This window comes from Hemiscyllium ocellatum, chromosome 3 (genome assembly GCF_020745735.1).
Source record: "Hemiscyllium ocellatum isolate sHemOce1 chromosome 3, sHemOce1.pat.X.cur, whole genome shotgun sequence".
Lineage (NCBI taxonomy): Eukaryota > Metazoa > Chordata > Chondrichthyes > Orectolobiformes > Hemiscylliidae > Hemiscyllium > Hemiscyllium ocellatum.
Window position 1 is genome coordinate 44,567,636 of NC_083403.1, and position 27,786 is coordinate 44,595,421.

Consider the following 27,786-nt stretch of genomic DNA (forward strand, 5'->3'; position numbering starts at 1 on the left):
GAAGGATTCTTTACAGATCATCAATATTGCAAGCCAGATACACAATCATTCAAAACAAGAGTTGAATGCTGTAATTGAAGATTGTCATGTAAACGTATCTGTGGGATGTAATCCACCAATCAATGCTCATGTTTTTCAAGTATCTGTTATGAAGGTAACTGAAGATTTAATTTTAGTAAGATAGATACATACGCATTGTTGTGATAGTTTTGTTTGGTGATCTCAGTTACAGGAACAAAGTCTCTCAGAAGACTGAAAGGATTTTAGTCAGTTTTTTTTGGAATTAGGATGTCAAAGGATAGCAAGAGAAGATTTTTATGAAGAATGAGTTTATGATTCAATTTCTAACAGCGTGTCACCTCCACATATGCTAGGATCCCTACAAGAAACTATGCCCCTGAGAGGCAAGATAGGGGACTTTTCTCAAGATAATGATAACTGATTTTTCTGCCTCCTTCTAATGATGATGATGTTGTAACATTCTTGAAACAGCATTGTCTTGAAACAAGAGCAAGCACCAAGCCTTTTAAAAATAAGATCAACATTGTAGAGGTTCCTAACTCTCCTGTAGATAGCCAGCTACCAGAGTGTAGGTACAAATAATTGTTCCTATGATATTTTTCATGGATATCTGCATAACTTCCTGGAGTTGTCAATCCACTCCACACGATTGCTTTGCAGAGCTTCCTTTCTGATAGTGACAAATGGCTGACATTGGATTCAGCCATCCTTACTGCTATATGATCACCACCTTCAGTCTCCTTCCTGTGCCTTCATATAACTGTATTTTGCTACAAGCTTTCACCTTTTCATGATGAGAGCTTTGCAAAAATATTGTCTGAATGCACATCACAAAGATACTGTTGGTTCAGAGAGACAGCTGCCTTCTCCAAGGGCCATTAGGCATGGTCAGTAAGTGCTGGCCAAACCATATCCCATGAATGAATACGTTTTGTGAAACGTTATTGCTACTAATGTCCTCAAGGCTTTTGAATTACCCAGTAGTATCAATTCTTCATCACGAATATCCCAATCACCCTGAATTAACTTGTCTGAGCTAATGAGTATAAGTGACAGAACTCGGTGGAGTGGGCTTTTTCTGCTACCAGTGTCAAATGGTGAAGGCTGTGCTCCTGCTCTCTCTTGCTGTTGTCATTTGGAGAGATAAAGAGACTGAAGTATATAACATATTTCCATTTATCCATCTTTCTGTTTCTGTTGAACTCCTCTAAGTGTCTCCTCAAAGTAGGAATCAAATACTAAAACTGTTTTAGTTTTAGTTCAGTCTTCCAGTCTGAAAAACAACTCTCCCACGACCCTCTATCTTCTACCTTTGAGCCAGTTCTATATCCAAATGTATCCCTGTATTCCATAAAATCTAACCTTGCTAACCAGTCCCACATGGGGAATCTTGTCGAACGCCTTACTGAAGTCTATATAGATCACGTCTACTGCTCTGCCCTCATCAATCCTCTTTGTTACTTCTTCAAAAAATCTCAATCAAGCTTGTGAGACTTGATTTCCCACACACACAGCCATGTTGACTGTCCCTAATCAATCCATTACTTTCCAAATACATATACATCCTGTCCCTCAGGATTCCCTCCCACAACTTGCCCACCACCGACGTCAGGCTCACCGGTCTATCGTTCCCTGGCTGTCTTAAACAGTTGCACCTTGGTAACTGACCTCCAGCCTTCCAGCACCTCACCTGTGTGGCTACCGATGACATAAATATTTCAGTAAGAGGCCCAACAATCACTTCTCTAGCTTCCCACAGAGTTTTAGTGTACACCTGATCAGGCCCTGGGGATTTATCCACTTTTATCCTTTTCAAGGCATCCAGCACTTCCTCCTCTGTAATATGGACATTTTTCAAGATGTCACCATCTATGGGCGGCACGGTGGCACAGTGGTTAGCACTGCTGCCTCACAGCGCCTGAGACCCGGGTTCAATTCCCGACTCGGGCGACTGACTGTGTGGAGTTTGCACGTTCTCCCCGTGTCTGCGTGGGTTTCCTCCGGGTGCTCCAGTTTCCTCCCACAGTCCAAAGATGTGCAGGTCTGGTGAATTGGCCATGCTAAATTGCCCGTAGTGTTAGGTAATGGGTAAATGTAGGGGTATGGGTGAGTTGCGCTTCGGCGGGTCGGTGTGGACTTGTTGGGCCGAAGGGCCTGTTTCCACACTGTAAGTAATCTAATCTAATCTAATTTCCCTACATTCTATACCTTCCATGTCCTTTTCCACAGTAAACACTGATGCAAAATACTTGTTTAGTATCTCCTCATCTCCTGCAGCTCTAGACATAGGCTGTCTTGCTGTTATTTGAGGGGCCCTATTCTCTCCCTAGTTACCCTTTCATCCTTAATGTATTTGTAATGACCCCTTGGATTCTCCTTAACTCTATTTGCCAAAGCTATTTCATGTTCCCTTTTTGTCCTCCTGACTTTCCTCTTAAGTATACTCCTACGGCCTTTATACTCTTTTAAGGATTCTCTCGATCTATCCTGCCTATGCCTTACATATGCTTCCTTCTTTTTCTCAACTAAACCCTCAATTTCTCTAGTCATCCAGCTTTCCCTACGCCGACTCACCTTTCCTTTCACCCTAACAGGAATGTACTTTTTCTGGACTCTGGTTATCTTATTTTTGAAGGCTTCTCATTTTCCAGCCGTACCTTTACATGCAAACATCTGCCCCAGTCAGCTTTTGAAAGTTCTGTCTAATAACATCAAAATGAGCCTTTCTCCAATTTAGAGCTTCAACTGTTTGATCTGGTCTAACCTTTTCCGTGATGATTTAAAAATTAATGGAATTAAGGTTGCTGGCCCCAAAGTGCTCCCCTACTGACACCTCAGTCACCTGCCCTACCTTATTTCCCATAATTAGGTCAGGTTTTGCACCTTCTCTAGTAGGTACATCCACATACTGAGTCAGAAAATTTTCTTGTACACACTTAACAAATACCTCTCCATCTAAACCCTTAACATGGCGGTCCCAGTCTATGTTTGGAAAGTTAAAATCCTCTACCATAACCACCCTATTACTCTTACAGATAACTGAAATCTCTTTACAGTGCTTCAACTGCTGTTGTGTTAATGGATGAAATATTTATACTGTTAGGTCTGTGGCAGAGTAAATATATTAAAGCAATCAGTTTAGTCCTCCTGAACAGAAGGTTCAAAGTTTTTTACTTCAGAAGAATCCAGAATTCTGTTCAGAAGGTGGAAAAATTTCTCCCAAGAGAGTTCATTTGCTTAATGGGGACCAGTCACCTGAGGTAAGATGTTTCTGTGCGGACCTTCAAATACAGGAATATAACTCTTCAACTTGTTAAAACTAAAAGGTTAGGGCATGGTGGTGATGAGGTTTTATTGCCAGCGGACCTGGAAAGAAATCATGAAAAATGGCCTCACCAGTCTAATGGAAAGAAACTGGTAAGTGCAGTTGAGAAAAGATTTTAAAACCCGAAATAGGAATTAAATTTCTCTGGAATTGAGTCTCTGTATGCATGGTGTTATAAAACAGGTTGAAACTTTGTTTTGATGCCTGTGTTAATATCTTTATAACTCTATTGTATACGTGCGTTTATTTTGTGTGTGAGAGAGACAAACTTATATTCTGTTGTTAGGGAACATCCGTGACCTTATGTGAACAGCCAGGATTAATTCTGGGATCTGACTTCTTTATTAGAATCACCTAAGATCGTAACACTTGTCACTTCCCCATGACCCCTGGCTGCTCCATTGACAGATCTCTTCCCAGTCACTCCTTTCCTGGCAGCTATCTTTTTTTCTCGTCTGTCTAATTAATCTTGGATCCATAGCTTGAAATTGCTACATGCTGATTTTGCTTAGAGGAACAGTCAAGGGTCTAGCTTTCCAGCAACATTTTTGTCCACAGAGACTCCTCCCCTTTCCCTGCCCACAAATGAATTCCCTTGGTCGTCTTAGTCTACTTAGATGTACATTTTTGTCCTAACCAGCTTTTAGACAGAAAACACTCTTCAGTGCATTTGGCTTTTTTTTTAATATAGGACCTGGTATCCAATATTATACAATGTGTATATTCTGGACACACAGTCTCTTCATTTTTCAAATGTGAATTGCAAAATTGATCCATGTTTAATTGTCTGCTTTTTCCATTAAGGACATTTAAGACAGGCTCAAAATGTTATTATCAATAGAGTGGGAATTGAGGACAGGCTGTTAACATGTGTATTTTTGTCACTGACAGGTATGTGACTATAACATACCAGTTGTGTTGGACACAGGCTCTGGTCTGATGAAAGCTGGCTTTGCAAATCAGGACCTACCAACGACTATATTTCCAACAGTAATTGGACAACCTAAATATGAGGTAAATAGTCCTCAATATTAGCTTATTAGGAGCTTTTAGTATATTTTATTAAATCAAGCCTTTTACTTGATGCCTGATTTTGCAACATACCAGACATTAGCCTTTTAGAAAATTGTATTTTATGTTAAATAAAACTCTAGTTACTCTACAGTCAATCTCGAGTGGCATTTGAGTAATTTGAGTAACAAAAATATACAAATGTAGTATGTCATATGATATGGCACTTTCTAGCTTGAATCCACTAATTAATTTGCTAAGAAATATGTTCTATCTAGCCATTGAAAGAAAGTACCATTAATAAGTTCTGATTTTTAACTAAAAAGTTGTTTAAATTGAATTCACCATTAATTTGCATAGAAATTCTGCAAAAAACCTGCACCATTTTATCAAAATCATTTAATTTGAGCAAGTAATTTGTTTTTAAATGAAAATGACTTTGAATAAAAAAACAATAGGCTGACTCCACATTTTGAGTAATTCCACATAAATTTCACTTTACCATATCCCAACCTCTCCACTGTTCATATCTCTTTATCCTCCCTTCATTCTTCATCCTGCATAGAAAGCATTCCATCTACACTTCCTGCCATTTCTTTGTCTTGGCTATTCCTTAGGACTTGTCAACTACAGCTTCAGAATGATCACAGGATCTCTCCAATTCATTTCAACAACTCTTTTACCATGTTTTATGCTCTTGTCTACTTCTAACCTCTCTATCCTTCCTACCTGTACCTCGGGTTTGGTGGGGAAGCTATTAATTTCCATACCAGAGCCCAGTCACCTTATCTTTATTGCATGCATATTTCTATTGATCAGAATCAAATCTGCTCAATAACTCTCAATTCGATTGGCCTCCACCTTTGATTCCCACCATATTAAAGGCTCCTAGCCCCAGCGGTTCCTAATGTGATAGTTAGCGCCATGCTGTCAACTCTGAAGAAAGAAGGCATGAATGTATGAACAGCTGCATTAACTTCCGGATCTTTCCGAACTACCATCAGCTCCTATTCTCCATGGCTGAATACTCCAACATCTCTTGGGAGATTAAAACTTGCCCCAATCTGGTCAACATTATTTCCAATCAGGAAGTGTCACATCAAACTCCCCACCTCCACCCTTCCTCTGCTACTTCAGCTCTGATTCAAGATGTGAGGTTCTAATAAGTTGTTTCTTCCGTGGTCGAGGCCACCTGCTAAGCCTCCTATGACTCCTCCGCCTTCTCTTTCGGGTTCTCTCCTCACTTTAAAACCAGGCATGGGACAGTGAGCAGAATATTTGCCCATTTCTGTCAGCGAGAAGCCCCATCCATTTCAAAGGCCGGTCGTTGTTGAAGTGCATGCCCGAAATGGACACTCCACTGCTGTTCACTTCCTCCAGCTCCGGCTGCTTATTGGCTAATGTGGCCTGTCAGAAGGAATTGGAGGAAATGACTGTCCTCTGAAATGCCCAGCTTGAATATTTTGGGAGTGAAATTCACATTGTGTATAATGGAGGGTTGATGATTTCAGAAGGAAAATTGGGTGGAATGTAAAATGGCCTGCTTTGGCTGAGAAGAATTTCATCTCCCTCATTTTAGATGTTTCTGATAAATGTTTAATTTATCTTTTGATCTCTCTCTTATTATCACTTTTGATTTGTGTACCCTTAATGAAAGATGCTGAGGCAATTTTTATGGGAGGGGCACAATATAACTGCGTATGGGTAGCAGGAAGGTGAATTTTCCCAAATTCACATTGTGCCCACAATTGTACAGGTGGACGGATAATCCTGACAGTGGGAATTGGGATAATTACCCCGAACCTAATGGGCTGCCTGTAATGCCAAAGCGAACTTGTTGTACAATTTGTTTATCTGTTTTCAGAGAGTTTGTAATGGGAGGAATCAAAAAGATGTTTACATTGGGCACGATGCTCAACATATGCGAGGTGTTCTGTCCTTGCACTACCCACTGGAACATGGCGTTGTGACAAACTGGGATGAAATAGAAAAGGTATGCTTAATTGAAGTGGACTCAACGTAGAAAGTTAAAGATTACAGAATGTTTACTAACATTTCTCCAAAGCTGAAAGGTTTAGGAACTTTACCAGTTGTTATGACTTTACCAGGAGGAATGTAGAATAGAACTCGACTCCTCCTCTAGACCTACCGTCAGTGTAAATGTGTTGAATCGATTACCAAAATGGTCAACTACTTCTCTTTTGTATTACCTCAGAATATAGGATTTTTACCAGCATTCTTTGATGAACTCAAAATAATCTGTTTATTAGAAACAAAACTTATTTTGAAAACAAGTCGCAAGCTTGGTTAACATCTGAGTTACAACATGGAATTTAAACTATACTACTTTAATTCTAGCACAGAAACATTCACACAACACAAAGACAAGTCTCTGTAGAACTGTTTTTTTTAAATATAAAGGCAAAAGGGGGAACAGAAAACCCTGTTGGCCATGGGTTTGGAAACCAGAGATGGAAGGTAATGACTTCTCACATCCACTGGATTTACTGTACGTGAAGTCAAACTGTGGACAGCGACAAACTTCAGTTCTGATTGGAATCAATCTGGATTCCAGTCTTTAGAACATGAGTAGGGTCCACATTTTCAGGTTTCACAAATTAGAAATACTGATGTTTGGATATATCATGTTCACAAGAACTTTTATTGAGAACAGCATTTTATAAGAGAGACTTGCAGCTTTTGGGTATATTCCTTCTGACTCCTGGGTAAGTACAGACAAGGGTTGCTCGGCAACCATCAGTAGACAGGTCCTTTAATTATGTTCCAATAGTTAAGGCAATAAAACAGTGGTTAGCACTGCTGCCTCACAGCATCAGAGACCCGGGTTCAATTCCCGCCTCAGACGACTGTCAGTGTGGAGTTTGCACATTCTCCCTGTGCCTGCATGGGTTTCCTCCGGGTCTCCGGTTTCCTCCCACAGTCCAAAAATGAGCAGGTTAGGCGAATTGGCCATGCTAAATTGCCCGTAGCGTTAGGTGTAAGGGAATGGGTTTGGGTGGGTTGTACTTCGGCGGGTTGGTGTGGACTTGTTGGGCCGAAGGGTCGATTCCACACTGTACGTAATCTAATCTAATCTAATCTAATCTAATCTAATCTAATCTAATCTAAAACTCTTCTCTCTTTGAAAGCTTTACTTGATTGTGTTCTCCAAAGGCACTTAATTTTTCTGTAGCCAGATGATTTACAGCGTGCATTGCTGTTGACCTCACTCCTTGGCCAGACCCTGTTAAACTCAGAAATATCCAAACCATTCTATATCATCTAATTGTTCCACACTATCCTTAAATATAAGTATATACACTAAACATAGCACAAACCATTAGGCTCCTGTCTTGGACCCCAAATATTTGGCAAACTGATCTTGGCTAATTGGTCAGTGTGTTGAGTATAGGAGTTGGGAGGTTATTATGTAGCTGCACAGGACATTGGTTAAGCTAGTTGTGGAATACTGCATGCAGTTCTGGTCTCCCTGCTATAGGAAGGATGTTAAGAAGTTTGAAAGGGGTTTAGAAAAGACTTACAAAGATGTTGCCAAGGTTGGAGAGTTTGAGCGACAGGGAGAAGCAGAATAGGCTGGGGCTGTTTACCCTGAAGCATCTGGGGAGGAGGGGTGACTTTTTAGAAGTTTATGAAATCATGAGGGGCATGGATATGATGAATGGTCAAGATCTTTTCCCCAGGGTAAGAGAGTCTAAACTTAGGGGCTATGGATTTAAGGTGAGAGAGGGAAGATTTAAAAGGGACCCAAGGGTCAACGTTTTTATGCAGAGGGTGGTACGTGTATGGAATGAGCTGCCAGAGGAAGTGGTGAAGGCTGGTACAATTACAACATTTAAAAGGCACCTGGATGGGTACATGCATAGGAAGTATTTAGAGGGATATGGGCCAAGTGCTGGCAAATGGGACTAGATTTATTTAGGGTATCTGGTTGGCATGGATGAGTTGGACCGAAAGGACTGTTTCTGTGCTGTCCATCTCTCTAACTCTATAATTATAAGTGATCTGTGTTATGAAGCTGAGTAAAACCAGTTAGGGGTTCCGGTCATGATTGCTGGATGCACGCAATGATTTCATTATACTTGGATGGAAGCATTTCAAGGTTGATAAGGTGCATGTACAATCCCGAAGCTATTCTATGCTACTTACCAATGTACTTAAGTTTAAATCGGTTGAGAACTGTGTAAAAAAAAAACTAGGGTTCAGATGGGAAATCAGCCTTCTTGAACTTTTCCAACTGAAATTTCTACATGCTGGGATTGTACTCCACTGTGGTGGAATAGCTAGGCAAACCTCATCTCAAAGCATAGCTGTGCGGTCACCCAACTGAACTATGACCCAGTCAAAGGCAGCACTTCTGAGAAATGGAAAGAATGTGATGTATAACCAATTGAAAGTCAGATTTGTTTCTCGCTTTTTATGTTGGAGACTGCTTTACTTAACACTCGGATTACATTACATAATAAACTATTAAAAGTGTGGCTCGCCCGAAGGTTTCACTGATACTGATGCTGTAGGGTAAATGTAACTGAAGAGGGGAAGGGAAGGAAGAGTTTCTGAAATGTTGAAAGAGCCTTGGCCCGAGTGAACAATTGATTTTGGGAGTATTTTAACATTTTAACATTTAGGTCGACTTACTAGATTACTAACAGATTAGATTAGATTACTAAATTACTAACAGTATGGAAACAGGCCCTTCGGCCCAACAAGTCCACACCAACCCACCGAAGTGTAACCCACCCAGACCCATTCCCCTACATTTACCCCTTCACCTAACACTACGGATAATTTAGCACGGCCAATTCACCTAACCTGCACATTTTTGGATTGTGGGAGGAAACCGGAGCACCCGGAGGAAACCGACGCAGACACGGGGAGACTGTGTAAACTTCACACAGAGACTCACCTGAGGTGGAAATTGGACCCGGGTCTCTGGCGCTGTGAGGCAGCAGTGCTTTCCACTGTACCACTGTGCTGCCCGTGATTACTAATTACTTTCTTTCATATTGCTTCAGTGATAACACTACATATAACTTGAATAAATCATCAATAATATTCTTGTTAGCTTTTTTGTTTTGACTTCAGTTAATGCCTAACAATTGTGGAATGATTTTGAAATCCTTTACCTGCCACAGCCATTGAATGACTCCTTTCTGAGCAGGTTTTGAACATATTCCAACACTTTCTCAGGATGTTACTCTTTACTTAAACATTTGAACACAAACTTCCAAAATCAAATCAAGGTTCTAATCTTTTTTGTTTATCTGATACATTGAATGCCTTTTCAGTGGCTTTGACATTTTATTAAATGATACTAATACAGTAGGCAAAACAAACTGGTTTATAATGTTGAATGTGTGTCTATAAACTAAGTGCTAAGAGTCTGCTGATCAGGCAGTTTCTTTTTATGGAGAGCATTGTGTTTGTCGAAGTCCTCTTGAAGTCAGCAGTTCAACCAAAGCCACTTGAATGTGCTCCAGAGTGTGTCTCTCTCTCTCTCTGGTGGTTACATTAATCCGATCATGTCAAGTACAGCTGACTTTTTGTATAACTGGATGAAAAGTTCATAAGATAGAGGAGCAGAATCAGACCATTTGGCCCATCAAATCTGCTCTGCCACTTGATCGTGGCTGATATGCTGCTCACCCCTATTTTCCTGCCTTCTCTCCATAACACTTCAATACATTACTGATTTTAAAATCTGTCTAACCCCTCCTTAAATTTACCCACTGTCCCAGCATCTACTGCACTTTGGGGTAGCAAATTCCACAGATTCAAAACCTTTTGGGACAAGTAGTTTCACCTCAACTCTGTTTTAAATTTGCTACTCTTTATTATAAGACTATGACCTCCCGTCCTAGAACGCCCCACAAGGGGAAGCATCCACTCCACGTCTATTTTATCCACACCTGTTCTCATTTTGAATATATCAATTTGATCTCCCTTCATTCTTCTAAATTCCAGAGAGTATAGGCCTAAACTGTCCAATCTCTCTTCATACGACAATCCTTTCATCTCAGGGATCAATCTGGTGACCTCCTCTGAACTGCCTCCAATGCCATTATACCTTTCCTCAAATAAGGGGACCAAAACTGTGCACAATACTCCAGGTGTGATGTCACCAGTGCCGTGTATAGTTGCATCAATATTTCCTTACTCTCATATTCTATTCCTTTGGCTATAAAAGCCAATACTCCAATACTCCATTTGCTTTCTTTATTAGTTGCTGTGACTCATGAACGAGTACACCCAGATCACTCTACACTGGAGCACCCGAAAATCTCTCCCCATTAAGATAATAGGCCACCTTCCAATTTTTTGACTCAAATGCATGACCTTGCACGTATCCATGTTAAACTCCATCTGCCACATTTTGACCTACTCTCCTATCTATATCCATTTGTAAGGTTCTTATTTCCAAATTACAATTTACTATCCATGCCTTTTTTTGTGTTGTCCCGCAAGTTTGGCTTTAGAGCCTTTTATCCTTGTATCCAAGTACATTTCAAGCCATTCATCTCTCTTTCTCCAGTCCTGCATTAACCTCCAAACCACAAAACCTTATAAGAACTGGTTTGTATCTCATGATTCATATTTTTTTTTAGATCCACCTTTTCAGTTTAAGATTAAACAATCTTCATCAAATCCAGTAAAGTTAGATGATGTAGAGTGAGAAGAGACTTGAATGCATTAGTATCAGCACAGACTAGTTGGGCTGAATGGTCTGCTTCTGTGCTGTAAGTTCTGTAGAATACACAGTTTCATTGAATCATAAAATTAAGTAACTGTACAGAATCAAACCCTGGCACTGAGAACTACTGTATTCTGGAATTCTGTGATATCCTTAATTAATATAATTTGACACGATGGACAGAAATTGGTTTCGTTGTCATTTAGAAAGCATTCATATCAATTCCAGACTTTTTAAAAAAACATGTTTTAGGACATGGATCAAATGTGCAAATGCGTTTTTGCTCTTTTGGTATTGACATTCTCACTCAATCCCATCCTATTCAAATCTGTGAAGGGCAAGAGCTAGAGTTTTGCAAGAACACGGTGTTCCTTTATAATGTACCCAGCATCCTGCCTTGGACAGTCCTGTCAGTCCTTCGCTGTTGCTGGGTCAGTAACTTGCAATTTCTTTATCTGGCTGCAATGTGAGCTCATTGTCACCACAAAAACATAAGGCTCAACATTACCTTTGCAGGACAACTAAGAATGAGTAATAGATTTGGGATTTGCTCTCATTCTTGGCACAAAGAGAAAGAATATATTTATATAATATACGTCCTTCAGGATATTCCTTCGTGGGTCACAGACATTGAAGTTATTATTATGAGGCCTAATGCAATGTCTGTGGACGACAAGTTCCCACAAATACCCAGAGAGTTAAAGGACCAATTATTAGTTAAGCGATAAATGTTGACCAAGTGTCAGGGAGGATATCCCAGTTCTTTTTGAAAAAACATCAAAACTAAAATACATGTTGAACTAAAGCACAATCTAATATCTCACCCAAAAGGCGTAATCTGCAATGATGCAGTATTCTGTCTGTACTGCAACAAATTGTCAACCTAGATTAAACTTGCAAACTCATAGCAGGGTTGAACTTGAAATATTTTGATTCCGAGGTAAGCGTGTTGACATGGAACCATGTTAATGCTAGTGAGTATTTTATTGAAAATGTTTTTATGAAAGGAATAAAGTATTAATGATTTAATTCATTCCAGATCTGGCATCATACGTTTTATCACCAGCTCCGCATTGAGCCTGAAGATCATCCAGTTTTCCTGACAGAGGCAGCCATGAACCCACACCGGAACCGAGAGCGAATGGTTGAGATCATGTTTGAAGTTTTTAATGTGCCTTTTACTTACGTGGCAATTCAAGCTGTCTTAGCACTTTTCTCTTCTGGGAGAACAACAGGTGTGTGTATCATGCTGTTGTGTTTTTCCATGGACACATTTAAGAAGAATGATGTTCGTGATTTGGCAATATTACCATATCTTCTGGCAAGGCTACACAGCATATGCGTGAAAGTCAACATAAGGAGGACAGTTTGCAGGATGAATAGTTGGGAACGACATGTGTAGAGTGTTATTTTGTTGTAAGACGTTCACTATTTGAATAAATTATTTCAAGCTTCCTCGGTTATACAGTCAGAGTTTTGACAGCTCAACAACAACAACTTGAATTTATAGATTGTCTAATTATCAGAATATCAAAACCTTTCAGTAGCTCACTAATGTTCTGTTTCAAGAATAACTGACTATATTTTAAGCACCATTTGCATTACCTTTGCTTTAAAATTATAGGTATAACCTTGGACTCTGGAGATGGGGTGACGCACACTGTACCGGTCTATGAAGGATACAGTCTGCCTCATGCCATACAACGCCTAAATCTGGCTGGCCGAGATCTCACAGAATATTTTGGAAAGGTGTGTAAAATGTTTATTTTAAAATAGCTAAAATCCAGCAATTTGGATGGGAGATCCATAACTGTATTACATACCAAAGGGTATTCAGACTTTTGGCTCTTCTTACATTTCAGAAACACATATTTGTAAGACACAAATGAGTCATGATGTAACTTTATGGTTGAACTGGTGTGAGGGGCTGTATGGCCTATTCCAGTATTGATGTTTCTTCCAACAATTCTTCATCACAACTTTATTCCCACGTAATCATTTTCATTTTATAGTCAGATTTGTAAGTGACAGTTGACTTTCTCGAAATATTTTTAAATGCTTTCAGCCTATCTATTGTTTTTAGCAAATCCTCTGAATAGCCTAAAGTGCTTTACAGCTGATTGTAATGCAGCCAGTGTGTTAATGGAGTCCTGTTGTGTGAAGGTTATGATAGCGATAACCTCCAGTTTCTCAAAGACACTGGGGGATGGCAATAAATGCTAACCTGGCCAATGGTGTCCTGCACTCTGCTTCCTGAGATCGATGACCAGTTCCTTCACTTTGCGACATTGAGGGAGAGATTGCTTTCATACCTTGGCACTAAGCTGGCTGTCTTTGTGTACTCTGTCTCATCATTGTTTGAGATCTGACCCACTATAGGGGTGTCATCAGCAACTTTTTAAATGGATTTGGAGCTGAATTTGGCCACACAGTTGTGAGTGTATAAGGAGTATAGAAGGGCTGAGTACACAGGGTATCTTCACCGTAAAGATCGGTGCAAAATGTCTGCCTGAGTCCTCTGTAATTTCCTTGTCCATAACTGTCTCCCCAAATTCACTTTCTAAAGTGGTTAAATTCACTTTGACCTATTTCTTTCATTTATATATTTAAAGAAGCTCGTATTGTCAGTTTTGCTTTCAGAAAGGCTGCAGGGAAGGCTTGTCCTTATCTAATTAGTCCCCATTTGCTGGATTCTGAATTTACCCCAGTCATCAGGGCTATCGCTGACTTACACCTTACATGCTTTTTCGTTCAAGTATATTTTCTCCTTATCTTCCTTTGTTAGCCATGATTGATTTATCCCTCTTTTAAAATCTTTCCTCCTAACTAGGATATATTTTTGCTGAGTGTTATGGATTACCTTCTTTAATGTCTGACACTGCTTGCTTCCTGCTAATCTATCTGCTCAATCCACTTTAGCTAACTCTATCCTCATTTCATGTAGTTCCCGTTATTTAAGTTAAACATGGTCGTTTCTGATTGAAGTTTCTTACGTTCAACTGAATAATAAATTCTACCATGTAATGATCACTGCTTCCTAGGAGATTTATTAAACTTGTCTCATTACCCATTACCAGCTCCCTGTTTGGCTCCATGACTCACTGCTGTGGGAAACTATCATGAACGCAGTCTATGGGTTCGTTGTCATAGCTACCTTTTCCAACTTGATTGACCCAACCACCATGAAGATTCATGCCACTGTGATTATTGCTCAATTCTTTTTACATTCTCCTATTATTTATTGATTTATACCCTTCCCTGCAGTGTGACTAGTGTAGGCTACTGGAGATCCACACGTTACTCCTACCAGTGTCGTCTTTCCCTTGCTGTTATTTATCTCCACCCAAATGACTTTTACATCTTCCGAGCCAAGGCCATCTCTCACAACTGTCCTCATTTCATCTCTTTTTAACAGTGCCACCCTATCACCCTTTCCATCCCTGCAGCCTTTCTGAAAGATCAAATATCCCTGAATGTTAAGCTCGCAGTTCTAATCACCTTGTAACTGTGTCTCCATAATGGCTACAAGTTCATAACCATTTATCTTGATGTGTCATCAGTTCATCTTGCTTCGTTCAAATACTTCACATATTCAGATGCAAACCCTTTAGGTTTGCCCTTTTGCTATTTTTAATCATCCTATTTGTCTCTTGCCCTTGATTACCCTGGCTACAATTTTACAATTTACTAATTGTTTTTCCTTTTATTGCCGTCCTTGATGCTCTTTCCCTTGTCACTCTACTTAGGTTCCCACTGCCCTGCCGTTCTAGTTTAAATCCACCCCAGCCACACTAGCAAATACCTACTTTAGTCCTTGTCCTGTCCTGTGTAACCCATCCACTTTGTGCAGGTCCCACCTCTCCCAGAATGGTTCCCAATGTCCCAGGAATCTGAAACCTTCCCACTTGTACTGCTTTTCCAGCCACACACACAACAGATTGTATCCTGCTATTTCTACTCTGACTAGCACATAGCTCTGGTGGTAATCCTGCGTTGAACAGTGTGGCACTGGAAAAGTACAGCAGGTCAGGCAGCATCTGAGGAGCAGAGAGTCCGTGTTCAGGAATGTGGGGGCAGGGAGAAGGAGAGGGAAGAGATAAATAGGGTCAAGGTGGGGCTGGGGAAGGTGATAGATGCATTTGGTAGGGATAGTGAAGCGGATAGGTGGGAGGGAAGATGGACAGGTAGGACAGTTCAAGAGGGTTGTGCTGAGTTGGAGGGTTGGATCTGGGATGAGGTGGGGGGAATAGAGATTGGGAAACTAATAAAGGCAATGTTGATATCGTGTGATTGAAGGATCCGAAGGGGGAAGATGAGGCGTTCTTTCCCCAGTTATCAAGTGGCTTAGATTTTGTGGTGGACTGTGAGGGGGAGTTGAAGTGGTCAGCCACAGGGCAGTGGGGTTGTTCCCTGAAACGCTCCGCGATTTGGCATCCTGTCTCCCTGGTGTAGAGGAGACCACATTGAGAGCAACAGACACAGTAGATGAGGTGTTTGGAGGTGCAGAAAAATCTCTGCTGGATATGAAAGGTTACTTTGGGGCCTTGGTTGGAGGTGAGGAGGGAAGTCTGGGCACAGGTTTTACACCTCTTGCAAGGGAAGGTGTCGGGAGTGGAGGATGGGTTGATGGGGTGTGTGGAACTAACTAGGGAGTTGCAAAGGGAATGGTCTGTGCGGAACATAGATAGAAGGGAAATATATCTCTGGTAGTGGGGTCTGTTTGTAGCTGGCAGAAACGGTGGAGGATAATGTGCTGTATCCGGAGATTAGTGGGGTGGAAGGTGAGAACCAATGGAGTTGTATCCTTGCTGGGGTTGGAGGAGTAGGGTTCATCGGTGGAGGTACCGGAAGTGGAGAAGATGTACTGGAGAGCATTGTTGACCATGTGGGAGGAAATTGCAGTCCTTGGAAAAGGAGGCCATCTGGGATGTCCTGGAGTGGAGTTGCATCTCCTGGGAGCAGATATGGTGGAGGCGGAGGAATTGGGAATAAGAACCTGTCCTACCTGTTCATTTTTACAGAAAGGGGAATGGCAGGAGGTATAGTCCAGGTAGCTGTGGGAGTCGGTGGGTTTGAACTAGATGTCTGTGTTGAGGTGGTCACCAGAAACTGAGATGGAGAGGTCCAGAAAGGGGAGGGAGGTGTCCAAGGTGATCCAGGTGAACTTAGGTCAGGGTGGAAGGTGTTTGTGAAGTTGATGCACTGTTCGGCCTCCTCATGGGAGCACAAGGTGTCGCTGGTAGTCATCAATGTAGTTGGGGAAAAGGTGGGGAATGGTGCCAATGTAACTGCAGAAGATGGACTATCCCACATACCCAACAAAGAAGCAGACATAGCTGGGGTCCATACAGGTGCCCATGGTCTGAAAGAGGTGGGAGGATTTGAAGGAAAGGACCAGTTCAGCCAATCGAATGAATGTATCGGTGCAAGGGTATGGTTGGGTTGGCAGGAGAGGAGGAAATGGAGGGCTTGGAGTACTTCGTAATGGCAGATGGATATGTACAGGGACTGGATGTCTGTGGTGAAGATGAGGTGTTGGGGGCTGGGGAAACGAAAGTCATGATGGAGGTGGAGGGCATGCGTGGTGTCCCGAATGTATGTGAGGAGTTCCTGGACCAAGGGGAACAGGACGTTGTTGAAATATAAGAAGGTAAGTTTGATGGGGCAGGAACAGGTGAAGACGATAGGTCAGCTGGGGCAGTCAGGTTTTTGAATCTTGGGTAGGAGCTAGAACTGGATGGTGCGGGGTTCCTGAACTATGAGGTTGGAAGCTGTGGGTGGGAGATCTCCTGAGGTGATGAGGTTGTGTATGGTCTGGGAGATGATGGTTTGGTGATGGGAGGTGAGGTTGTGGCCGAGGTCGTGGTAGGAGGAGGTTTCCGTGAGTTGGCGCCTGGCTTCAGCGGTGTACAGGTCAGTGTGCCAAACTATCACTGTGTCCCCCTTGTCCGCTGGTTTGATGGGGAGGTTGGGGGTTGGAGCTGAGGAAGTGGAGGGCTACATGTTATGAGGGTGAGAAGTTGGAGTGGGTGAGCGGTGTGGACAGGTTGAGGTGATCCATGTTGTGAGATCACTACCTCTGAGATTTTATTTGAGTTAGAAAAGTTGAGACACTTTGTGAAAATCCAGTGAGTGCACTGAGTGCTGAGTCTCATCATTACCATTTACATTTGCACCCAGTGGCAATGGTGCCTGGAGAAACCCATTAACCTTTCTTCTCTGCAACAGAATGCCATATTGTGAAATGTTTTTTTATTCTGGTTTGATATCAAGAACATGTTCATACTGGTATGCATCTGCACCTGGAGTGAATGGCAATTAAATCTTGAGATTGTATTGCATTTATTAAGCTTTTGTTCTCCTGGCAGTTTCATGTTTAACTTAGTCAATCAAATTAATTGCAAAATCTTTTTTTTTCATTCTACAGCTGTTGAAAGAAAGGGGTTATTCATTTAATACTTCAGCAGAACAGGAAATTGTCCGAGATATCAAAGAGAAGCACTGTTATGTTGCCGAAGACTATGAAAGAGAAGTGGGGCACTTGGAAAATTGTGGCGAACTAAACTACAGATTGCCTGATGGACAAATAATTACAATAGGCAATGAGAGGGTCAGGTAAAGTACCGTGTATGTAAATGTACCTCTGCTGTTTGTAGTATTGCGATCTGACATCAAATTAGAGAAATAGATCAAAGGCTATTTGAATCCCATGTGTCTAGGAACTATAAATTGTCATGTTTCTGATACACCAATCCTCTCATGCTGATGTGGCCAGCTGTAATCTCGATTCAGGTTTGTAAAATGCTAAACATGTTCGTGTCTTCTCTTCCCACTTTCTTCAGAAACATGGAGAAAGAAAGCTGGTGGAATCATTTTGAGTTAATAGCTTTCTACCACTCCAGGAGTGGCCTCAACGCAGTAAATAGTGTAAACAAGGAGAAGAAATAAATGGACTTTCCCCATGACACAAAGCAGATAGGAGTTGGGAATTTGTTATAGCTCGTATTCAGAACCATAACGAGCATTCATTATCCATCATCAACTTTCCATTAATCTTTTACATTATTTTGTCCATCAGTACATGACATTTAATGATCTATGACCACGAAATTCCAAGTCTCCAAGGGCTTCCACTGCTTTTCTCTCTCTCTCTCTCTCTCTCTCGCTCACTCGCTCTCTCTCTCGCTCTCTCTCTCTCTCTCTCTCTCTCTCACTCTCTCTCTCCACCATCTTTTTTTTAAGAACACGGGCTCAATCCAGCGTGGATGATCTGATGCTTACCTGTGCTGAAATATCTGTTTGCCACAATTTTATCCTCTCCCTTGCTCAGTTAATAGCCTGTACCTTTCCAACTACAATGCTGCTTACATTTGTGCGAGCAGCAAGGGGACAAAGCACAGGCATTAGGCCCTTTAGTGACATGTAATGGGAATCTTTTTTAACCAACACAGCGACAGGTTAGGATCTGAAATGCACTACCTGAGAGTGCAGTGAAGTCAGATTCATTGTGGGATTGAATTAACACCTGAAGAGAGAGAACCTGCAGTGCTCCGAAAAAGTGTTTGGTGTTGGGACCTAACCCATCTTTTCCTCAGCTCTCCGGGACACCTGCAAAGCTACCTGTACCCATATTGTTACACCCATATCACGGGTGCAAGTCAGATGCAGGGTTTTGGTCCACATGTTTGGATCTCTGGTTTCCATCCAAAGAACTGTACGCTCTATTATTCTGAGGCTTTGATACTAATGTTATGAATTTGAATCCCGTTTGAATATGCATTTAAAAACTATGTAGCAGTCCTTATTCACAGGTCTAAAAAAAAACTGATTGATCATGTAATGCAGATTATAATGGCCTGCTTCCACCTTCCAACATTCCCACATAATAGACTATGTTAGTGTTCTGCATGATGAATTTTACATCAAAGTCAATTTGCTCCTGCTTAGTTAAATTAATTGAGAAACCTTATTGAAAAGATGATGAGCAGTGTTTCTATTGAAGGTGAAACTGACAGCTCTGTGCAATTTCACTTGGATGTGATATTGATGAGTATTCCCACCCACAACTCGATGATCATGGTTTCGTATTTGTTTTAAAAGCCTCAAAGCTTCAGATTTTCTACTGGGTTCAAAGTAGTCTTTTGATCTGGTTTTTGCCCCATTCTGAACATGTGTCAATTCTGTATAAGTCGCGACACGTAACAACACAGTAGCAATGATGCTGTGATTCTGTGTTACACTGTACACTCTAAACCTGACAAGTTTTAGCTTTTATAATAATTGCAAGTATTTTCATTAAAACTCTGCATAAGACCATAAGAAATAGGAATGGAAGTAAGGCCATTCAGCCCATCGAGTCCACTCCGTCACTTAATCATGGCTGATGGGCATTTCAACACCCCTGACTCACACTCTCCGTATCCCTTATTCATTCATTCTCCCTTTTATTTTGGTGAATTCACAATCTATTAAATTAACCATTAACTGGTGATCTGGCACCTTGAGAGATTCCAGTCATTCTCCTCAGCCTCAGCATTGTGAAAATGCTCAGGCCAAGAGCAACATAACCACTGATGATCCCGCTAACTGCTATGTCTGTACCACACAGAGTTATGACGTTGTTACAGTTTCTAACTAGGTAATGGCGCAGTCGAGATGTTATCCAGAGGTCCAGTTAAGTACCTGCTGAAACTGGTTTAAACCCCACTGTAGCTGCTGGTGAAATTTAAATTCAATTAATAAATTTAGAATTGAAAGCGAGTCTCCGTAATGATGACCATGCAAACACTTGTCAATTGTCATATAAACCATATCTTTCAGGAAAGGAAGTCTGCTGTCACCACTACTTTAGCCGACATGTGGCTTCAGACTTTTAACAGCCCTCTGAAATGGCCAGCAAGCTTTCCAAGGATAATTGGGGATGATCAACAAATGCCGGTCTTGCCAAAAGCGCACACATTCCAGGAAAACATAATTTTTAAAATAGTAGTATATTCAAATACTGACCTGTTCACCAAGTCCTGCAGCTTCTGCATTGGTTCAGGCTCCCCATCTCGCCCACATGTCAAGATCTCCCGACCGTCATAGACGCGAATGATTCTGTCTGCTATGTTTATTAGAAAACAGCTATCGAGACACAGAGAATAGTTTAGCGAAGAAGTACCCACTACCACATTCAGGCAGAGTGAAAGTAAATAGGTGGCGCTTGCTAGCATAGAAACAAAATGCAGTGAGATGCATGGGCAATCTCTACCAGTTGTAGCAGAATGATTGCATAATATTTTATGCGGCCTACTGCTGTGATAACCATGGAAACATGACAAGGAGATCATGTGAGAAGTCTCATGGCAGTCTCCTCATGTTGCAAAAATGCCTCCCTCTAAAGTCTGTGGATGGATCTGTTTCCAGTAGTGGATCGGAAAGGGCTCTTTAAGGAGCCAATTGACACACATTATCCCTGACCCCATCAGTGGTGACTTGGGGATGAAATGGAATCTGCATGGGTCTCCTGCTGAACTTGCTGTCGACTCATCATTGGCATTGAAGAGGGATCCCTCCGCCAGGTCTATTGTGTCCATTTGAAGCAAATGCTGAAAGCCATCCCCTCCCCTTGCATTTTGTCCTCCTCCACTGACCCCTTTAGTGGTGCCAATCCTGCCTTCACTGGCCTGGGGTCTGTTCACAATTCTGGGAGTCAGGTGGGTACTGTGCCTCCAGCAGTCACCTCTCCCACTGTGCACGCTGCATAAGGAGTTACTGCCCTAGGGGTGAATGGCAGCTTGTGACAATTTCAGAGAAGGCCTGGTGTCCAAAGGGCACTTGATTCTAAGAGCCTCCATCATGGAATTGCTGTCTCTCCAAACATGGGCAAGATCCCTTCCCCCCCCACCACCACCACCACTACCACCAAACAAAACCCTGGCTATTGTGTGTAAACTTGATGGCCAGTAGCACAAGACAGTGCTGTAGTATGGATTTTACTCAAGCGATAAATGCCTCATGCTCTCAATTCCCACAAGTTGCTAGCTGTTGATCAAACCACACAGGTGGGAAAATTACATCTGAAACATTCATATAGCAACAGAGGAGCAATAACTGCCACTTCTCAGCCCATCTGGTCCAGATTCTGTTGTAATCCAAGTGTATATATACATATAAAATGCAGATCGGTAAGTATTTTTTTAACAATACTAGTGATTTTCAAACGGTGGAGTCTGTAACTTGTTTTTCTTTGCAGCACTATGTGTTTAAGAAGGGCGGTAAAGACAAGCCAGGGAACTATAGACAGGTGAGCCTGACCTCGGTGGTGGGCAAATGGTTGGAGGGAATCCTGAGGGACAGGACGTACATGTATTTGGAAAGACAAGGACTGATTCGGGATAGTCAACATGGCTTTGTGCGTGAGAAATCATGTCTCACAAACTTGATTGAGTTTTTTGAAGAAGTAACAAAGACGATTGATGAGAGCGGAGCAGTAGATGTGATCTGTATGGACTTCAGTATGGCACTCGACAAGGTTCCCCATGGGAGACTGGTTAGCAAGGTTAGATCTCATGGAATACAGGGAGAACTAGCCATTTGGATACAGAACTGGCTCATAGGTCGAAGACACTCAAAGGTGGTGGTGGAGGGTTGCTTTTCAGACTGGAGGCCTGTGACCAGCGGAGTGCCACAAGGATAGGTGCTGGATCCTCTACTTTTTGTCATTTACATAAATGATTTGGATTCGAGCATAAGGGATACAGTTAGTAAGTTTGCAGATGACACCAAAATTGGAGGTGTAGTGGACAGCGAAGAGGGTTACCTCAGATTACAACAGAATCTGGACCAGATGGGCTGAGAAGTGGCAGATGGAGTTTAATTCAGATAAATGCAAGGTGCTGCATTTTGGGAAAGGAAATCTTAGCAGGACTTATACTATTAATGGTAAGGTGCTAGGGAGTGTTGCTGAACAAAGAGACCTTGGAGTGCAGGTTCAGAGCTCCTTGAAAGTGGAGTCGCAAGTAGATAGGATAGTGAAGAAGGCGTTTAGTATGCTTTCATTTATTGGTCAGAGTATTGAGTTCAGGAGTTGGGAGGTCATGTTGCGGTTATACAGGGCATTGGTTAGGCCATTGTTGGAATGTTGCGTGCAATTCTAGTCTCCTTCATATTGGAAAGATGTTGTGAAACTTGAAAGGGTTCAGAAAAGATTTACAAGGATGTTGCCAGGGTTGGAGGATTTGAGCTATAGGGAGAGGCTGAATAGTCTGGGGCTGGTTTCCCTGGACCGTCAGAGGCTGAGGGGTGACCTTATAGAGGTTTACAAAATTGAGGGGCATGGATAGGATAAATAGACAAAGTCTTTTCCCTGGGGTCGGGGAGTCCAGAACTAGAGGGCATAGGTTTAGGGTGAGAGGGGAAAGAGATAAAAGAGACCTAAGGGGCAATTTTTTCATGCAGAGGGTGGTACGTGTATGGAATGAGCTGCCAAAAGATGTGTTGGAGGCTGGTACAATTGCAACATTTAAGAGTCATTTGGATGGGTGTATGAATAGGAAGGGTTTGGAGGGATATGGGCCAGGTGATGGCTGGTGGGACTAGATTGGGTTGGGATATCTGGTCGGCGTGGACAGGTTGGACCGAAAGGCCTGTTTCCATACAGTACATCTCTACGACTCTGTGTTTACACAGGTGAGTGGTGTGCCCATCACTTGCTTCTAGTTCTATAGGTGAAAGTAAAGTTCCAGTCCCACTGTGTCATTAGAGAGAGAGAGAGACAACTGATGGTCAATTTGACCCAAGGTCACTATACCTCAGGCGAGGTTGAGAAGAGGGGATCTTCATGGTGATCTCAGCCAGTTTGAGAACTGAACCTATTTGTTGATATCACTACCATCCATCCAACTGAGCTAACCAACTCCCAGTTCTATAAGCCCTCAATGCAGGTTTTTGCCAGAAACTTAAAGTTACCCAGTCTGGAAAAATTCAACATGGAAGCTAGGAGACCAATTTCCGTTTCAGGCCTATGTTTGAAAAGCAATGTAATTGTATTTTATAAAGTCCTGGTTTGATTGAAATGAAGTTGCGCAATGATTAGCCTGTAAATGGGAAAACAATTTACATTATAATGCAAATGGTTAACAAATTTTCCTAATAACATTCGTAATTTTTAAATTGTGGTGCTGTAACTAATTTTTGCAAAAAATTATACTTTGTTTTATGCAGTAATTTAATTTTTGTGGGCAATGCCCATTTCAGTTGCAGTAAATGGGATGATAGCGTTTTCCAAAGAAAAAAGGCCATTTTTTTAATAAGCCATCTTTCATTCCTGGGACTGAAGTTTATCTCCAATGAATCCTCTCCAGTAATTAGTAAATTACTTCCTGCCATCATGTGGCCAAATGAGTCAGAAGATTATAGTTATATTGTCAGTTTGCTCTGAAAGGTTTTGAATGAGGTAAGAGTTTTTTTTCACTGGTGCCTCTGTTAGACCCTTTGATAGTAGAGACATGGAGCTTATTCTAACAGTATGTGGTATTGTTTCATGCGTTTTTGTTCTTTACATCTGGATGTTGCTGACAATGCACTGTCTGAGGCTCGTAACATTGCAGCATCATATCAGATCCTTTTTAACAATCAGTAGCCATTCAGAGTACCTAATTCCTCAAAATCTAGAAAGAAATGATGCCATAAAACATTATGTCCACAGCAAATGTGTACTGAGATTGAGCGAATATGAATCATCAGAGATAGTTGATGGAATCAGGAATGTACTGTCCATTCCTACTGTAATGTTTTTTTAAAAAAAATTCATGTAGACAGTGCTGGTTATTAGTATCTATGGCCCATCCTTTAGTTGCCCTCAAGAAGGTGGTGGTGAGCAGCCTTTTTGAATCGCTGCAGTCCACTTGCTGTGGGTTGACCCACAATGCCATTGGCGAGGGAATTCCAGGTTTGGACGCAGCAACAGTGAAAGAGCAGTGATATATTTCCAAGTCAGGATGGCAAGTGGCTTGGAGAGGAACTTGACAATGGTGGTGTTCCCATATATTTGCTGCCCTTGTCCTTTTAGATGGAAGTGGTCGTGGGTTTGGAATGTACTGTTTGAGGATCTTTGGTGATTTCTACGTTGCATCTTGTACAAACTACTGTTACTGAGCATCAGTAATGGAGCATGTGGATGTAGTGCCAAGCAAGCGGGCTGCTTTGTCCTGGATGGTGTCAAGCTTCGAGTGTTGTTGGGGCTGCATTCATCCAGTATTCTATCACACTCCTGACTTGTCCCTTGCAAATGGTGGACAGGCTTTGTGAGTCAGGAGGTGACTTACTCACCGCAGTGTTCCTTGCCTCTGATCTGCTCTTATAGCCATTGTTCTGTGCTCAATGATAACCCCCAGGATGTTGATAGTGGGGGTTTCAGTGATGGTAACACTATTGAATATCAAGGGGAGATAGTTAATTTGTCTCCTAATGGTGATGGTCATAGCCTGGCATTGATGTGGTGTGAATGTTACATGTCACTTGTCAGCCCAAGCCTGGATATTGTCCTAATCTTGTTGCGTTTGAACATGGTCTGCTATTGAAAACTCTAATGAGGGAGTAGCTCTATGGTCCTCTGGGACTATGGAACTTTATCTGCACCTATGAAGCTCCCATCAGGTTAGGCACAGCTATCTGGCAGTAACTGAGAAGCATGGCCTCCTGATTCTCTTGTATAACATAAAGGCAATTAAGGTGCTCATCCATTTGTTGCAGAATACCTGCAAAAAACTCAAAACAAGAGTGTGGCATTGTCACTGAATCGCCAGGTGACTGGGATTATTAATGATTATGAATGAGCAGTTTGCTGTACACAGAATAAAGCTATAGAGTCATAGTAAAGCACTTTTGAACTGCCCAGCAAGCTGCCATAATCAGCGCTGTGAAAATGGTCAAATCATCTGTTTTCAAGGTGGTTATTTGTGAAATAACTGTTGGTCTAGAAATGAGGGATAATATCCCTGCTCCACTTCAAAATAATGAAGTGGATCTTTTACATCCAACTGAGAGAGGAAATGAGGGACTGGATTTTGTTGGGCTAGTGGGGGTGTCACCCACAGTTTGGAGAAGCAGTGCTGGATGCCCAGTGGAACCAAGTGTCTTTCAGATATTTAAGTGACTGCTGTGGAGTCTCTTTGTGATTGAGACACACAGCAGCACAAGTCCAACCCACTGAGAGCTGCTGGTGAATTAGACATAGATAACTCTTTGGCACTGCCAGTGAGAGCAGTGGCTGCAGGTGACACTGTACTCAGCACAGGCCCAGGAACATTGTGAAGCACCAAAGCAAAGTGGGTGAGGGGAGGGTGCAAGTTACGAACTGGTGGTGGGTTGGGGGTGTTCACAGGAAAGAGGGGATGGGGTATCATAGGCAAGGAGTGGTTTTGCTTGTGTGAGTGTCAGGACTGGAGGGCATAACCTCAAAATAAAGCGTAGGCTATTTAAGACAAACGAAGAGGAATTTCTACTGTCGAAAGGTGGTGAATCTGTGGGATTGTTTTTATTGTTGGGGGCTGTCAGGACTGGGCCACTCAATATATTCAAGGCTCAGATAGACCGATTTGGGAATGAAGGGTTATGGGGAAAATGCAGGAAACTAGAGTTGAGGATTATCACATCAGCCGTGGTCTCATTGAATGGCAGAACAGATTCAATGGGCTGAATGGGTTACTATTGTTCCTGACTTATATGGTTGTTGACACTTCCCCCGTTCCTGATACTGGGACCCATTTAGGCAGAGTGCTGACTGTATTGTGACCACTTAAAAACTAATTGTGTTTTTTTTCCCAAATCTCCAGAGCTCCAGAGCTTTTGTTTAAACCAGAGGTGATCGGAAGAGATCACTATGGAATTCATGAGAGTCTTCTCCGTGCCATTATTCTCTGTGATGTGGACCTGAGACAAACCTTTGTTGGAAATATTGTTCTCTCAGGTAAATTGACTGGCCAACTACTTCAAAATAAATTGGAACTGAAATTGTATATCCTAATATGGCAGTGGATGGGTTTATTTTGTTATAACTTTTCAGCAGCTTGTGGTATCAATGGCCTGGTGAGCAAAGTGAAGAGCAATACATTTTATGGACAGTCTGAAAGTGAGCTTGATTGACACCTAAGTTGAAATGTCACCTTGCTCCACTGAATATCATTGTCGTGTTTCAAGATTTAATGATCATCTTAATGTATTTGGGAAAAGAATCCCCTGATAGAGCTGGCAGTTTGTGAAAACATTCCAGTAAAGGGTAGCAAAGTGGTTGCGGAAGTTATTTTTCCCGAGGTACTAACTGATTCATTAACACATAGAAGTGATTGAAAAATCCCTCATTCTGTGGTGGAATACTCGTTATTCCGTACCAAAAGCAAAATACTGCACATGCCAAAATGCATCACTTCATACTTTGCTGTATTAAGTTGCCATACTTCTGCCACTTCTTTAGCCATTCTATTAGCTATTTAAATTAAAAAAATATGGAATATTGACAAGCTTAACTTTACTGAGGATGGGTGGCTCAGTGGTTAGCACTGCTGCCTCACAGCATCAGGGTCCCAGGTTTGATTCCACCCTATGGCAACTGCATGGAGTTTGCACATTCTTCCTGTGTCTGCATGGTTTTCCTACACTGCTCTGGTTTCCTCCCACAGTCCAAAGGTGTGCAGGTTAGGTGGACTAGTCAATTGCCCATAGTGTCCAGGGATGTGCTGGCTAAAGGGATTAACTATGGGAAATGCAGGGTTACAGAAGTTCGGAGTGGTTGAGTCAGGGTTGGATGCTCTTTGGAGGGTCACTGTGGACTCAATGGGTTGAATGGTAGCGATTATATGATTTAATGGTAACTCATTGTGAAATGTGGTTACATTTGAAGGAATAGGTGAAATCAATTGAATAACTGGACAACCCAAAAGAATAGTGCTTTCAAGAGTATTTTCTTCACTCTTGTTTGATTGCTTCATACAATCTTCATTCATATCTCTCATTTTAGAAGATTCATAACCTTCAGTACGTGTTCAGTTGTTTTTTCTGGTGTCAGTAAAAGTAGTATTTTGTTATAAAAGTACAATTAAAAGAAATTTTCTAGGCTTTTTCCCCCCCCCATTGGGATATGAAATTACTGTTTTTCCAATAAGTAACTATTCCAAGATTCAAAAACATTCCAGGTTCCTTGCTTGGGTGGCTGACTGATTCTAGTCACGACCTCAGTCAGTGTTTCCCAAATTGTTTCAGGAAGGTGAAAGTTACTTGAGTTAGGGTTAGGATTAAACGATGCTTAAAATGGAATTGCTGTTGCCATAAAAATTGCATTTTAATTATGTTTATTTTCTGAAAGGAGGAAACACTCTGCTGTCTGGATTTGGAGCAAGAGTACAAAAAGAAATCTCTTCCATGTTGCCCCTGGACCTGTCAAAGTATGTACACATTTCAAGCCCGGCAAACCGGGACTTCACAGTGTGGAGTGGGGGTGCTGCCCTGGCAAGTTCATCTGTCATTGACCATGCCTGGATCAGCCGAGAAGACTATTATGAATTTGGTCCAAAAATTGTTCATAGGAAGTGTTTTTAAATTACACTCCTGGATAAAGTTTTTAAAAACTTTTATTTTATTAATCATAAATGCAGTAATGATGTAACCCCAGTGTTAATTGAAAGCAATATTCCCAAATAAGGCCTATACTTCTACATAGCAGGGACTTTTCTATTTTAGC

The 27,786-nt window shown here is 41.7% G+C and overlaps 1 protein-coding gene across 1 annotated transcript; it reads left to right on the top strand.

Annotated features, from left to right (window-relative positions):
- Positions 1 to 114: 114 nt before the first annotated feature.
- si:ch211-241j12.3 (uncharacterized protein LOC566552 homolog) lies at positions 115 to 27,644 on the top strand. The gene is made up of 8 exons (XM_060849743.1): positions 115 to 154; positions 4,238 to 4,360; positions 6,222 to 6,350; positions 12,106 to 12,301; positions 12,691 to 12,815; positions 17,494 to 17,681; positions 25,886 to 26,019; positions 27,412 to 27,644. Exons 1-8 carry the CDS (start codon positions 149 to 151, stop codon positions 27,642 to 27,644), a joined length of 1,134 nt encoding a protein of 377 aa, XP_060705726.1. The 5' UTR covers positions 115 to 148.
- The last annotated feature ends 142 nt before the right edge of the window (positions 27,645 to 27,786 follow it).

Bases quoted from the DNA above. Each gene is read 5' to 3' on its own strand.
- si:ch211-241j12.3 (XM_060849743.1), top strand. The intron at 4,361-6,221 runs GTAAATAGTCCT...ATCTGTTTTCAG, and splicing joins TTGGACAACCTAAATATGAG to AGAGTTTGTAATGGGAGGAA. The intron at 6,351-12,105 runs GTATGCTTAATT...AATTCATTCCAG, and splicing joins ACTGGGATGAAATAGAAAAG to ATCTGGCATCATACGTTTTA.